The sequence below is a fragment of the Ambystoma mexicanum genome, chromosome 14, assembly GCF_040938575.1.
Source record: "Ambystoma mexicanum isolate Mex_15411 chromosome 14, UKY_AmexF1_1, whole genome shotgun sequence".
Taxonomy (NCBI): Eukaryota; Metazoa; Chordata; class Amphibia; order Caudata; family Ambystomatidae; genus Ambystoma; species Ambystoma mexicanum.
Window position 1 is genome coordinate 320,143,897 of NC_090940.1, and position 15,760 is coordinate 320,159,656.

General features: G+C 45.1%; 1 protein-coding gene across 1 annotated transcript in view; it reads left to right on the forward strand.

The window, feature by feature from the left end:
• NRDE2 (NRDE-2, necessary for RNA interference, domain containing) overlaps positions 1-15,760 on the forward strand; it is a 746,570-nt gene that overhangs the window by 66,248 nt on the left and 664,562 nt on the right. The window contains exon 2 of the mRNA XM_069637454.1: positions 1,803-1,911. Within this exon, the coding sequence (XP_069493555.1) occupies positions 1,803-1,911 (109 nt within the window). The remainder of the gene's footprint in view (positions 1-1,802; positions 1,912-15,760) is intronic.

Consider the following 15,760-nt stretch of genomic DNA (forward strand, 5'->3'; position numbering starts at 1 on the left):
CTTCCTGAAACTAGGCGCTATCATAATCAATGTTGTTAGGATATTATTGGTTAGGGATTATATGTGGTTCCCCATGATTTTCATTTGATTGTCACATTTTGTATTGTTGGAGATAATTATTGCTGTGAAAAATGATATGCGCTCATCTCAAGTTGCATCTTAAATGAACGAGGGTGTGGTTGACCGATCTGTCTGATATGTAATTACTACAAAGTGATTTCCGTCGGTGAAATGACATGGATCTGTACAGTGGACATTCATGTCTCGCGAGTCTTTGTAAAACATAGTGTAGAATTATTATGGGAAAGTCACATGCATTGAACTGAGTTCTATTGCACTTGGACATGTTATTCTAGACATTAGGAACATGAATGGGGAGATCTGGATCCTTTCTTGTTACCGCAACCTTAATAAAATGTTTCGACAGAGAGCGGAAGGAACCCACCGTCATTGTGCAGTTGCCAAATCCACAGTCTCATCTTCGCCAGTCTTGGGCGAAAGAATTTGGAGCCATCTCTGAAGTATAGTCCAGAGACCATCTTGTGCTGTCTGAGATTATTCCAGAAGGGAAAAGTAACATCTGCAAACATATGTTGCATGTTTGTTACATAGCTTCTTTAAATCAGTCTTGCAACCTAGTTTTCTTAGCCGTTCGTATGATGCCTTTGGTTGAGATGCACAGCAAAAGCTCAGCATCTTGTCCAGTACTTTTTTGATTGGTATGCCACATTTTATAGTACAAAAAAATCAAAGTGGACCAAGAGTCTGCTTCTGTTAAGTGTGTTGCCATATACCCTCTAATAAGTTGATGCATTACCCAATTTACTTCCCATGACTTTTGTTCCAAGTGCTTGTAAGTGTTGATGGCAGTATGGAGGTTACGCGCATCTTTTTTCTGTATCATCCGTTTTTATTTTACAGGAACCCATAGGCGCCTCTATGCTGAAAGTAGATGCTTGCAAACGTTGGTTGATTGAGAGCTCTGCATTAAGAATTGACATAACCTGAATTAAGCTGTGGGCCAGGTAGCTCTGCGTGTTATACATTTAGACGGCTGATGCAGTTTTCAATATATTTACTACACAAGCTTGGGTTTGTTCCGATGACTAAAATCTCTCTTAAGAGGAGTTTTAGCACAACTATAATTTGTTCTTTTTGGTGTTAAGTCTGAATGCATGATCTCCTGTTTGAGTTCTGTGTGAGAGGAAGAGGTGTTGTGTCCTGTTTGCATCTCCTCCTGGCCATGACGAGCTAGAGGTAGAATGTCCATGAATCTCGTATGTGACGCTCAGAAATGGTTCTGCGAGTGTTCAGTTGGGTGCTGAGCTGCGATGAATTGGGTGGCCGGTGCGGTCTGCTGCATGTATAGGTAGTTAAGGCTTAAGTAACTTGGGCAGAATATTTTTTAAAAAAACCTAAGTAACTCACTTTCTGAAGTCTTCTGCTTCATCTCTATTGAACCCCATGTACTAGGCAACACCATTTATTTCTGATTATTCTACTAGAAAATTCATAAAACAATTTTAAACTTAACCATGCAGCAATGCCTGCTCTGCGTGAAGACTTGCTTTTTAGCTGATCGCGAAGAGGATTTTGGTTTATAAATACTGCATCACGGTAACACTGGCGCTTAGCTGAATGAAAATGCCCCCCAACCTGCTAACTGCTGTTTTGGAGTGTCACACTGAGACATTTGCTGCGGCTTGGTCTGTTTTGTCATGATAGGACTCCAACTTCAGAGAACACACTCTGTTTCAATCATGTTTCTTTTCCTCCCCCCTCCTCTCTTTTCTATACCATAGGGTTGGACTGGCTCTGCAACCAAAGCTTTAGCACTCAAGATGCCCTCCTTCTGCACCAGCGTGCTGTTGAGGCTGCCGACCCCGCTCCTGTCCCATCACCAGCCACAAGGTAATTTCCTTGAAGGTTAGCTCGTAATTGGTTGTCCTCTCGTATCTGTGAGTCACATGCTACACATGTAAGTTTTGTAGTGTTGCATTCAGCGGTGGACTGGGAACCAAAAGAGGCCTTGGAACAAATGTTGAAAGTGGCCCCATATTACACATGTTCAGCAATCCCAACCCTTTTCCTATGAGAACATGTGGGAATACCACAAAAAGAGGCCCAAGGTGCAGAGGACTAGCGGGAAATGTAGAGATCCATATAGGGCAGTCCACCCTGGTTGCATCGCATTTACTCCAGAACGCCCTAGTCAAATATCCTGTCTTTGGATAAAAAGTGCTATTTCAATGATGCATGCGTGCTTCCATCACGGAGAAACATAACCGAAGCTGTTTCTCTAAATTCGGTGCAGCTATCTATCTAATCTCTTCCAACCACTTAACTATCGAGCGCGGCACAAGACCCGATGCACTCTCTGCTGTGTAATAATATTTCAACCACCCTTTACTATGCGCTTCTTGCATCTGGCGTTCCTCTGGCATTTGCGAATAGCCAGATCTGATCAAATGCCTCTTTAAAGTAGACTTTTCCTTGCTTTGCTCAGACAAACATGGTAAACAAGCATTTTCCAGTGCCGTGTAACATGCATGAGTGAAGCATGCTCAATACGAAAACCCTGTTTTTCTCAAGGTTTTCTTTCTTTGCACCCTACATCGCCATACTTAAAAAAGGACTTTTCCCACCTAAATTCCCCCTATACAAAAATGCCTGGATGTCGCTCGACGGGCAAGCCTAGGCACCCAGATTCTACAGTATAAAAGCATATTTACAAGAGTTGGCACAGTATAAAATATGTCTCACATAATATATTCATATTTCACTACATTGCATTTCATTCTGTTCCTTGAAAGGGTCCTCGGGCAAACAAGGTAGCTGGTCCAAAGAGAGGGTTTTTTAATGCCATCATTCCTTTTCAGGGCACTGTGGTACAACAAAGCTTCTTTTATTTTTTGCAGTTTTTTTTTAAATGTATTTTCTGTCCTCTGCTTGGCAACACGAAACAGTGCCTCAAATCACTAAGAAGCAAATGCAAAGCAGCATGTTAGTGCTGCAAATAATACACATCATGTGATGTGAGAAAATAAATAACCACAATAATCTTCAGTTATGGAAACCACCAGCTTGTCAAAGAAAGAACCATGGCCCACTTGCTAAAAAGGCCCTAGTATCCCTTTATGTATCCAGGAGAGTACTCGTGTCCTGTCTTATTCCCGCCCTACTCTTGGGATGACCCTCGGTGTGGGGATGGGAGCGGAGCGTGATGCAAAGCAGCATCAAATAGAATTTTCTGGGGGCCACTGTTGTGCCGATTGCCAAGATGGCGGAACGTGCATAAGCTGCGCATCGTGTGGAGGACTAGCGCTGAATTTAGTGCTGCTAACGTGGACTTAAAGTGCTGTAAAATCAGGTCTTGAGAGATCTTTGGTGGGAGCACACTCGATGCAAGTTTCAGAAAAGGCGTTGCCAGAGCGGAGAACGGAGCAGCTGAGACGGCTGGTTTCTCTGTGCTGATCCGGAAGCCGGGCCGTTGCCGGGACCTTGCCCAGCTGCGACCTGGTACAACAGCAAAGGGAGCAACTGCAGGCCTACAGTGGGGGACGACTGCAACAGTGTTGCAAGTACTACAACAGATTTGGTACAAACTGAAGATCCCCCTTCCCTCGCTCCCTGACAACATAAAGGGATGCAGAAGTAAGTGTACTGCTGCGGGAGGGTGCCTATCATAGACGTGTACGAGCGGATGCAGAAGACGGGCATCTCCCAAGCACCACTCCTCCTCATTCATATGGCTGCCTCCCTGGAGAACCTGCAGAAGCGGATTGCCAAATACACTGATAAGTGCTGGGCCTCTAGCTTGGCACCTACTGGAGTGCTCCCCGCCTGCATCTGATTTCATCACTCGACCATTTTCCTGCACGGCCCATGGTTTTGTACGTGGTCCCACAGTACAACAGTACACCCGGGTCATAGGGCATTGTTTATTCTGGGCGTTTTGGAGAATATTCAACGATATCGCTTCAATACAGCACAATTACCCTGTCTTCTACATCAGACTATCTGTTACACAGGCCCACACTGGGTTTGTGAAGGGATCGCTTTGATTTACCAAATCAGGATTACCCTACCTCCCACGATAGGCTATCTGGCACATCCATTTGCATGCGGTCCCACATCAGGTTGGAGAAGGGGGCACCTCCCTCAAGCAGAACCTACGAGAGCACCACGCTTTATAAGCCATGAAACATATGATATTAAAAGCGCGTTCTGAAGGCACCATGACAAAAGGAGCTGCGCAAATGAAAAAAAGCACAATCTACAAATGTATGAATCCCACCCCTAAACCTACAGAAATGCCAGGAGAAGGTCAAAGCATACTGGCACCAGGGGAGGAATCACAAGCCTCACCACCGATAGATCTCCAGGGCGTTAGGAACTCAATGCAGCAAGGCTTTGCAGCAATCAGTGACCAGTTGAATGGAATATCATCCAGTGTTACATCAATCCGCACACAATTAGAAAAAGCTACCCAACGTATAATAGAGATTGAGAATCTAATGAGTTCAGCTGAAGATGCTTTGACGGTGCTACAAGGCAATGTGACGACCCTTGCTAAAGATATGAGCTCAATGAAGACTAAGTGTGAGGACCTAGAAGCGACATCACAGTGGAACAACGTGCATATTATAGGGGTGCCTGAGAACGCACTCGCAGGCAATGGAGAAAGCAGTAGAAGAGCTGCAAAGAGAACTTTTAGGCAATCCCGGTTGTTCTCCATTTTTCATAATAGAACAAGCCCACAGGGCATTGATGGCGAAACCCAGGACAGGAGGATACCTTAGACCAATAATAGCCCGCCTGATGAACTATCGTGACAGGGACCTGGCATTAATGGCGGCCCGCGAGAAACAAGAATTGAAGCTGGGATCGAGCATTATGTGCATATTCCCTGACTGCTATGCAATAGGAAAGGCGTACGTTTGCTGGAGTAAAAAAATAAAACATCTGAGGGAGCACGAGATTGTATACGCCATGCTCCTGCTGGGCTGCGCATACAGTTTAAAACCAAAACATACTTCTTTGCGCTCCCTGAGGAAGCCACAACGTTTATAGAGGCTCAAATCCTGCTGCCATCGGGACGCAAGTGTCCTGATACAGTGTTCTGTAACACTCACTTTCACTATTTCTGTAACAATGTTTTAATGGAAATAATCTAGCATGTCCACGGGTTATATGGGTATGGCCCTCTCTAGGGCATATATAAAGTCCTCCACTCGTCGTGGTGACAGCTACCCCCCTATGCAAGTGCAGTTTGTTTTTGGGTTAGGGAGGCAGGGCTGGGAAAGGAGGTGGGAAAACACATAGTCAAAGTTCGGGGTCCTATGATGGTGGGGGCGGTGGCGACAAGGGGAAAGTTGGCGAGTAAAAGTTATAAAATGCACATGGTGAAGAGGTCAAAATGTATGATTGCATGCATAGTCTTACTGTTAAGAATGCTCATAAAATCGTGCATAGGATGACAAAAACTGGGAAAGGGGCTTCCAATGTAAAGCTGCTAAACTGGAATGTGCGTGGGCCGAGATCTCCAATAAAGAGACAGAGTTATTTTGTATGCTAATAGGCTGGGTGTTATGATTTTATACCATCAAGAAACGCAAATGGTTGGCCATTAGGGGCAACGTGTGGCTCCAGGTTGGGGGGATCAAAAATATTATACGTCATACTATTTGTGCATAGCAACCTGGGGAATCCCAAGGTTCTACTACTTAATGTATATGGCCCACATGTTGATGATCGTGACTTTTATAAGGAAATGTTTGAAGAATGTGCTAAATAGCCCCACAGCACTTGTTATTTGTGGGGGGGGATTTCAATACCATCTTCGATTTGCAGTTAGACTGCACCTCCTTATCGGTTAGGCCCCTGTCCAATGAAGCATGCACTATCCTGGTTCAAACTGAGGATCTGGGGCTCACAGATGGATGGCGAGCATTGAATACCACCCAGCGTGAATATACATTTTACTTGGCATGACGTGCTTTCGCACATTGACTTATGGCTGGTTACTCACAGGCTACCAAACTGGGTAGCGGAAAGCCGTATTCTTCCCAGAACACTGTCTGACCACTCACCAATTCTACTATCAATACATATCCACAATAAAAAAAAGAAAGGCAAAAAAAATAGATTTTCCAGTAAGTTCCTGCGAGGAACGCTGTATACACACCCGTGTGGCAAATCTTCTGGGCTGCCTGCCCAAACGCCATTCCATTAAAACATGGACCTGGGCCTACAAAAGAGCTTTTCATTCCTTTCTTGAAAGCAGCCAACCCCCCCGGAGCAGCAGCAGGAGAGCAGGCTCAAATGAATAAACAGTGTGTCTGGAGCAGGGCATGTCTGTGTGGGTGTGTAGTGGAAGGGCACACTACCTCTGCAGTGCTGTTTTTGTTGGGTTTGCTTTATATTTTGATATGCTAAACTATAGCATATTTTGCTATGAGTCTACACTATGCTATATTGTCTATACCCTGCTCTGACTTCAAATGCTGCGCTTGTTTAGGTTTGGCATGCTACACTCGTTATGCTCACTGCTTACACCATGTTTTCAAGCTTTATGGACATGTTGTGTTATGTTTGTCTGCTGGGATCTATGTGTTTTCCCCAAACCTAAATACATGTTAACTGCAAACTGGCAGAATTGAGCTTGTTTTTCACTTTCATTTTTTAGTATTATTCACCTTTTCTTTTTTTGTTTTATAGGACAGGATGCTGTTTTTATTTATGCTCGCTGCTTAGGTCATTTTATGTCAGACCTATATGTTATGTTTCATAGTCGTTTTGCTTTAATATCTACTATTCAAGGGCCTTGAACCAGGCATAGAGTGGCACAACATTTCTCAAGAAGAGTTAATGGATGACAATGTTTCTTAGCACTGGCATGTGTTTGTGATTATAAATTGCAATTTGCAGTACAACTGGCTGTTCATGTACAGACTAACAGTAAGAAATGTTTCTATTTTTATTTTTCCATGAAATGTTCATTGATTGCTCCCCTACGTTGTGAGACATTGCTAGTCTGTTTACTGGTCTGTATATGATTCTTTTCTATGTAATTGACTTGTGATATTTTAAGCCCTGATGAAGACCAGTTAATGAGAGGTCAAAACACGTGTTGGCGAGAATTTGTTTATGAAACAGAGGATAAAAGAATATTTACAAATGGCAATACTTTCTTGATGAACAGATATTAAAAGTACATCCAACAGAGATTTCAAATGGATAGTGCTCACAGTTCCAGGGAATGGCTCCCTCCCACAGGTTTCTCTTCTACAAAAAAAGTTCCAAAAGAATAACCAAATTCTTCGTAGCCCAATAGAATAACCCTCTCCTCTTGGTGTTGCAATTCACTCCTGGGGAAGTCCTCCCTTCCCCAGGTCCATTCCACATACAATGCAGTTCAAAATCCTAAGCACGTGAATCATTCCTGGGATTCTCTTATCAAAGTTCCACTACTTGGGTGTGGGTCCCAGACTCGCACAGCACCTGGAATACTCCCCTGCCAGGTTCTTTCGTCTAGTTCCTTTGCATAATTTGGGTGCAGGTCCCAGACTGGCAAATGGCTGTTATACTCTCCTGCCAGGACTTTTGTTCCCCACATTTTCAGAGGGGCCTGGTTTACTATCCTGCCAGGACTTTTCTACCAAGATTCTCAAGTCTCATAATTTTGGGGGTACAGGTTTTAGTACCGAACTTCAGGCTTCAGCCTTTGTTAGGGAGAATTCTCTCTTTAGGCTGAATTTCCTAACCTAGTGAGTCCCCCGCAGCTTTGCTGGATTTCTGGCGTTTGTTTTATTCTTCTGCCAAGAGTGAGACTCTTTTTCTCCCACTCTTGGACATGATTTATGGTGTTCCTTTGACTGTTAATGTGTTTTATGGGCTATGGGGTCCTTTACTCCATAGGGTCTCATGTGTTTTTACTATGTGTGTTACACAGCACCCTCCGTGCAGTAACACAGGGGTGTCATAGTGACACCCCACCATAGACTCGATACCCTGGGACTGACTACTGTCTCCCAGGGCATGTAAAGTCACCATTAGCTTTACTAGTCCCAAATTATGAACAGAAACCAGTACAAACCATCATATTGTGGATGTACTGGTCGGGGCAATTCGATTGCCCCGGGGTCTGTTAGTCGAGGGGGCACGTCTCCGTCCCCCCTGATCGAGTTTTGGCTGGTGGCAGTGGATACTACTTTTTATATTCGACCGCGAATATATCCCTATGGGATTTTCCCATTGTTCGAGGCTACCAACTTTAATTATTTAATTCTCATGGCCTCGAACATACGGCCGGTTTATTTATTTAATTTTAATTCGCCGGTTGGTATTTTTTGCCAGGACTCGATTCTAAAATGGCGTTTGTGTTCTCTTCTGTGACTCCAACCCAAGTCGAGCCCTTTGTTCCACTTTTTGGCGGGCTTCTCCACAGAAGCCTCCAAAAGTGGTGCCTCTCTGTCTGGGTACCACAGGGGGTGCGGGACGGGGTTTAGGCACCCTGGACTGAGTTACCTTGGTAACTCAAGTCGCACTCTTGTGTGATTGGCCCAAGTACTTAGCATGTTTGATTGACAGCTAGGCTGAGTGAATGGGGGTGTGCTGCATAAAAGCAGGGCTTTGGGGACTGGAACTTCAGAAGTCGCCACAGGACCTGAGAATCCGACGAGGAGAAGCTGAGCCGACTTACCACAACAACACCACCGGTGGAGCCCTGCGAAACCGACTCACCACTTCCCGACGACAGAGAAGATCTCCCGGCTGGAGAGGCTTCTTCCCCTGACTGGTGGGCACAACCAGTTTACCTTCTTTTCTTCGCATCCCAGGACGTTTTGCGGTCGAATTGCCCGTGGCATGCACCCCGGGACCGGATAGCCACTGGACCGCGAATAAAAGGAACGCTCCTTTTACCTGAGAACTCTGCGGCTGGTTTCTTCCCTGGCAGTGCAACAGACTCCTGTCTTCCTCCCCGACGAGATCCTCTCTTCCCCCGGACGAAGCACCGACTTGCATCCGCTGCCAGGAACAACTGCCCCCGCTGGAGTATTCTCACCACTTTAAGGTACCGTGTCCGCCAGGCCTCCCTTTCTAAAGATTGCTACAAGGTAAAAATAACCCCTTAACCTTCTGGACTGGGCTGGCCGCCTTGACCTTCTAACTGGTCCCTTTCTTTTGGTCCAACTCTTTTTGAACCTTTGCAAGACTCTTTTGCACTTCAACCGTGTGACCTTGGACACATTTCGTTCTGATCCTCTTAAAGTGGATCCGGCCTTCTGAACTCTAACTTCATGGTTTTACTTGCCTTCCTCTCTTGTTTTGTTCTTATAAAAGTGTTGGGATCTATTTCACATTATACTCTGCTTTTCTCTCCCTTTTACAACGAATTATTAGAGTGCCATCTGCGTTAAGCGCTCACCGCTGTCTGAAAATAAGTGGGGCTTTGCATAACACTTGTCTAATATTCTTCTAAGGGAGAGTATATCTTTTAGTAACTGTGTTTTAGAATTGCTTACTATTAGTGCCTGTGTGTTTTTCTAGATGTGATTTTAAATAAATAATTGTATCTCTTTTACACTACACCAAGCTCTGGTCAGTGTTTACTTGTTCTACTATGTTCTTTTGACCTATTGTGAATACTCTGTGTACTGCCTAACTCTTCTTGAGGGAAGTCTGACTGCTCAGCCACAGCTACCAAGTGAATCTTTGTGGTACAGACTGCTACCAAGTGGGTTTACTGCCAAACACCTGTAGTCTTAAATCTTTTGCAGTGGTCCCAGAGGGAACTGCACAGGTTTCTGCCTAACACTGGTGTACAGCGGTGGGATTTGTATTGAGTATACACTTTAGAGTGCTTTTTGAACACTTTAGGACAACTAACCACAGATCTTAGCACTAAAAAGCTGATTTTCTAACTATGTCTGCTATGGAGAGTTATACCCTAGAATCATTGTCTGGCAAAACTGCTGATTGCTTAAAAGTACTATGTAGACATAAGAATCTCTCTGAGAATGGCAAGAAAATGGAACTTATAGAAAGATTGTTAGAAAACCAAAGTCTGGGTGGTACAGAGGAATCTACCCCCCCAGCAAATGTAGAAAACAGTGATGGTATTGATCTGAATCAAAGTATTGATAATGAGTCAGAAGAGGAAAGTGAACCTTATGAAGTTAGCCACTCTGAGCCTCTGTCTGCCTTAACTACTGTACCTACTGGGCCTATACCAGGTCCTACATGTAAACCTGCTTATTTTGAACTTGAAAAATGAAGCTTGAATTAGAGTACAAACGTGTTATTGCTCAATCTGAAAGAAACCAAGAGCTAGAGTTCAGAAGAATGAATGCCCAGGCTGAGCAGAAGCAAGCTGAGTTAAGACTCAGAGAAACGGAGCTTAATCATGAACTAGAAATGAAGAAGTTGTCTGTGGAAAATGCTTCTCTCTCCTCTGGTTCCTCTAGGAGTTCCAGTCCCAAAAGACCCCGGATGCCTAAGGAATTAGTGGGTATGTATGAACCTAAGTTGGATGTGTTAGATTGGTTAAAAATGTTTGAGTATAATCATGGGCTCCAGAACATCACAGGGAATGAGTTACTTCCCTGGTTGTTCTCTAGGCTTCCCCCTGTTGCAACTGATGTGGTGATGGAGTTGGGGGAAGTGGATAAGAAGGATTATGAATGTGTGAAACTAGCTTTGATAGCTAGATTTGGGAAGACCCCTTCCCAGTACCTTAAGAGGTTTAGGACCCTCAAAAAGCATGATGGTACCCCTGGGTGAGTGAAAGTTTGAAAAACTTAGAGGGATGGATTAAGGGTTACAGAGTTAACACTTATGAAGGAATGAAGAATCTTGAATTAGATTCCAGGAAGTTAGCTAAGGCTGCTGACTTGTGGGTTGCCAACAGGGCCACCCACAAGGATTCTGGGGCTACTCAGAAAAAGGATGAGGGATAACAGCCAAAAAAGGACTCCAAAGAGAATTCTAATAATTCCAATTCCAAAGCGGGCCCCAAACAAAACCAAAAGGGTAAGCCACAAGGGAAGCCAAATCAGGCTAGTGTACCTTCTGGTGCCAACCCAGAAGGAGGTCAGAACAAGCCACCATTCCAGAAAGCATTTGGTAAATGCTTTGTTTGTGGCTCTACTGACCATGTGAAAGGAGATCCCAGATGTAAGGGTAAACCTTCAGGGGTCCAGCTTGTAAGTGGAAACTAACTATTACTGGCTGATGAACCCATTGGAGTCTCAGCCAGTGTTTCTTTAGTGTCTCTGGGTTTGTGGGAACAACAGAACTTAGATGTCTATAATTCTATCCCGGATAATACTAAAGAGTATTATAAGGACAGTGTCCAGGTGAATGGTCAGGAGACTCCTGCCATTAGGGACACTGGGGCCAGCATAACTGTGGTGGACAAATCGTTTTTTCAGGCTGAGGATGTTGCTAAGGCACCCAAACGCCTCACCAAGTTAGCTGGAGGGCCTGCGCAGATGCTTCCCCAATTACCAGTTCTCATCCAGTGTAATGACATGACTGTGAAGATACCTGTCAGCATACAAAGTGAGGTGCCAGGAAGGGTTCTGCTGGGTAATGACTTGAAAACTCTTGGAGTAGTGTCACACACCCCCAGACCTCCTAGTAAAAGGTTACAGGAGCTCACCAGACCTGCAAGGGAGAGAACCATGAGAGGTACTCCCAAGGAGATGATGAAGAAAGAGATCACTCCTACCCCACTGGAGATGTCAGCTGCTGTCTCTAAGAAACTAGAAGGAAAAGGGAAACCTCAAACTTCTAAAAAAGAACCTCACAGCCAGCACTCCAGTGCAGCCAACAAGGACTTCCCCTAGGTTGTCCAAAGTTACACCAGTAACTCCCCTTCCAGCTGAGGCTGAGAGGGAGGTCCAACCCTGTGTGTTTAAACTAGACTCTGAAGAAGAGCTAGTAGAAGGCCAGGAACTCATTGGAGATCTGGATCCTGTTGACCATCCTGAGCTGCAGTCTTTACTGGCAGAAGGTGGACCCAACAGGGCAGACTTCAGTAAGGGACAGAGAGAATGTCCAACTCTGGAAGGTCTTCGCCACCAGGCAGATGCTCAGGCTGAAGGGCAAGAGCCTGGGAAACATAGGTTACACTGGGAAGATGGCCTCTTCTACAGTGAACCAACGGAGTCTGCACCTGGGGACAACAAATGACTTGTAGTACCCCAAGAGAACAGACCACAGTTCTTGCAGTTAGCCCATGAGATTCCTTTGGCTGGTCACTTGAGTTTCAAGAAGACTAAGGAAAGGCTGTCACTCTACTTTTATTGGCCAAAGATGGGAGCTGAAGTAGATAAATACTGCAGGAGCTGCCACACCTGCCAGACGTCTGGTAAGGTTGGCTCCAAGAATGTGGCACCTTTAGTGCTTCTCCCTGTAGTGGGAGTCCCATTTGGGAGAGTAGGGATTGACATTGTTGGTCCCCTTGATCCTCCAACTTCCTCAGGCAACAGGTTTATACTTGTTGTAGTAGACCATGCTACTAGATACCCTGAGGCAATTCCTATGAGGACTTTTACAGCTCCGGCTGTGGCTAAGGCCCTCCTTGGTATTTTTGCCAGGGTTGGGTTTCCTAAGGAAGTATTCTCTGACAGGGGGTCGAATTTTATGTCCCACTACATGAAAGCCATGTGGAAAACCTGCAGAGTTACTTACAAGTTCTCAACCGCATACCACCCTCAGACAAATGGGCTGGTTGAAAGGTTCAACAGAACCATGAAGAGCATGATAGGTGCTTTAGAGGACCCTCTTAAAAGAAAGTGGGACCTTCTATTGCCATGCCTTCTCTTTGCTTATAGAGAAGTCCGTCAGGAGGGAGTAGGTTATTCTCCCTCTGAACTTCTTCATGATCATCCGGTCAGAGGTCCATTGGCCCTGATCAATGAGGGGTTGGAGAGTGCTCCTTCCCCCAAGCCAGTCAGAGTGACTGACTATGTGATAAGTCTCCGAAGGAGAATGTCACAAATGTTGGCAGAAGCAAGTGATAACTTGAAAGCTGGACAAGCATTGGTCAAGCACTGGCATGGCCAAAAGGCTAACATGGTTGAGTTTACTCCGGACCAGCTAGTTCTCGTTATGATTCCAACAAGGCAGAGGGCCTTGCAAGACAAATGGATGGGACCCTTCAAAGTTGTGGCTAAACTTGGAGAGGTCAACTATCGGTGGACTTGGGCAATCCCAAGGAGGCGCCAACAGTCTTCCACACCAACAGACTAAAAGCGTATGTCTCCAGACCTGATGTAGGAGCTTTGCTTGTAGCATCAACAGAGAAAGAAGAAGTGAGTGAAGCTCTTCCTGATCTCCTCAGAGGCTTACCTTTAGACGAAAGGATTGAAGGAGTAAATCTCTCTACAAATCTGACACCTGAGCAACAAGAAGAGTGCAAATCTATGTTGAATCAGTTTGCCTCCCTGTTCTCACTTTCACCAGGCTTGACCCCTTGGGGACAGCATGACATACTCACTGGTGACTGTCTGCCAGTCAAAAGCAGAGAATATCGAATGTCAGAAAATGTAAGAACCCACATCAAAGGTGAGGTCAACAAGATGCTTGATCTCGAGGTAATAGAGCCCTCTACTAGTCCTGTTCTCACTTTCACCAGGCTTGACCCCTTGGGGACAGCATGACATACTCACTGGTGACTGTCTGCCAGTCAAAAGCAGAGGATATCGAATGTCAGAAAATGTAAGAACCCACATCAAAGGTGAGGTCAACAAGATGCTTGATCTCGAGGTAATAGAGCCCTCTACTAGTCCATGGTCTAGCCCAGTTGTGTTAGTACCCAAGGCAGGATCTAAAGAACTTAGATTCTGTGTGGATTACAGAGCTCTTAATGCAGTCACTAAGACTGATGCCCACCCTTTGCCAAGGACAGATGAGTTGGTGGATCGACTTGGTGCAGCCAAGTTCCTCAGCACATTTGACTTGACGTCAGGCTATTGGCAAATAGCCCTGACAGACCATGCCATGGAGAAAACTGCATTTTCTACCCCAGTTGGCTTATACCAGTTTAAGGTTATGCCGTTTGGATTGAAAAATGCACCTGCTACATTTCAAAGGATGGTAAACCAGGTTCTGAATGGGATGGAGGACTTCTGCATGGCATACTTGGATGACATAGCAGTGTTCAGCAATTCCTGGGAAGAACATGTGGACCACCTGAGGTATGTTTTGCAGGCTCTTGGAAAGGCCAATCTGACCATAAAGGCAAGTAAATGCCAGATTGGACAGAGTAAAGTGGTCTACCTTGGACATGAGTTAGGAGGTGGAGAAATAAGGCCTTTGCCCAGTAACATTGAAGCTGTGCAAAATTGGACAACACCTACTACTCAGGCTCAGGTGAGAGCCTTCTTAGGCCTCACTGGGTATTACAGGAATTTCATTGAGAACTATGGGTCCATAGTATCTCCACTGAATGTCATCTCCACTCCTAAATTCCCTAGAAAGGTTAGGTGGAATGAGGAATGCAATCAGGCCTTTGAAACCCTGAAAAAGGCTCTTTGCCAAGCCCCAGTACTCAGAGCTCCTGACTACCACCAAACTTTAATTGTGTAAACAGATGCTTCAAATGTAGGAATATGTGCAGTCCTCAGTCAACTGGATGGGAAAGGTAGGGAGCACCCCATTTGCTTCATCAGTAGAAAACTGAAGGATCCTGAAACAAGGTGGGCAACCATTGAACGAGAGTGTTTTGCTATTGTGTGGGCTCTGAAGAAGTTTAGGCCATACTTGTATGGTTCTACTTTTGTCATTCAGACTGACCACCAACCCTTGAGATGGTTAATGCAAATGAAAGGGGAAAACCCAAAACTATTGAGATGGTCAATCTGCCTGCAAGGGTTTGATTTCACCATTGAGCACAGGTCAGGGTGTCACCACCAAAATGCTGATGGTCTCTCTAGGATGTATGTCATCGACTAGAGTTATGAGATTCATCCAGGAGTGGATTAAATCCTCCTGTCCCTTAGTCTGGGGGGGGGCGAGTGTTAGGGAGAATACTCTCTTTAGGCTGAATTTCCTAACCTAGTGAGTCCCCCAGCAGCTTTGCTGGATTTCTGGAGTTTGTTTTTTTCTCCTGCCAAGAGTGAGACTCTTTTTCTCCCACCCTTGGACATGATTTATGGTGTTCCTTTGACTGTTAATGTGTTTTATGGGCTATGGGGTCCTTTACTCCATAGGGTCTCATGTGTTTTTACTATGTGTGTTACACAGCACCCTCCGTGCAGTAACACAGGGGTGTCATAGTGACACCCCACCATAGACTCCATACCCTGGGACTGACTACTGTCTCCCAGGGCATGTAAAGTCACCATTGGCTTTACTAGTCCCAAATTATGAACAGAAACCAGTACAAACCATCATATTGTGGACGTACTGGTCGGGGCATTTCGATTGCCCCGGGGTCTGTTAGTCGAGGGGGCACGTCTCCGTCCCCCCTGATCGAGTTTTGTCTGGTGGCAGTGGATACTACTTTTTATATTCGACCGCGAATATATCCCTATGGGATTTTCCCATTGTTCGAGGCTACCAACTTTAATTATTTAATTCTCATAGCCTCGAACATACCGCCGGTTTATTTATTTAATTTTAATTCGCCGGCTGGTATTTTTTGCCAGGACTCGATTCTAAAATGGCGTTTGTGTTCTCTTCTGTGACTCCAACCCAAGTCGAGCCCTTTGTTCCACTTTTTGGCGGGCTTCTCCACAGAAGCCTCCAA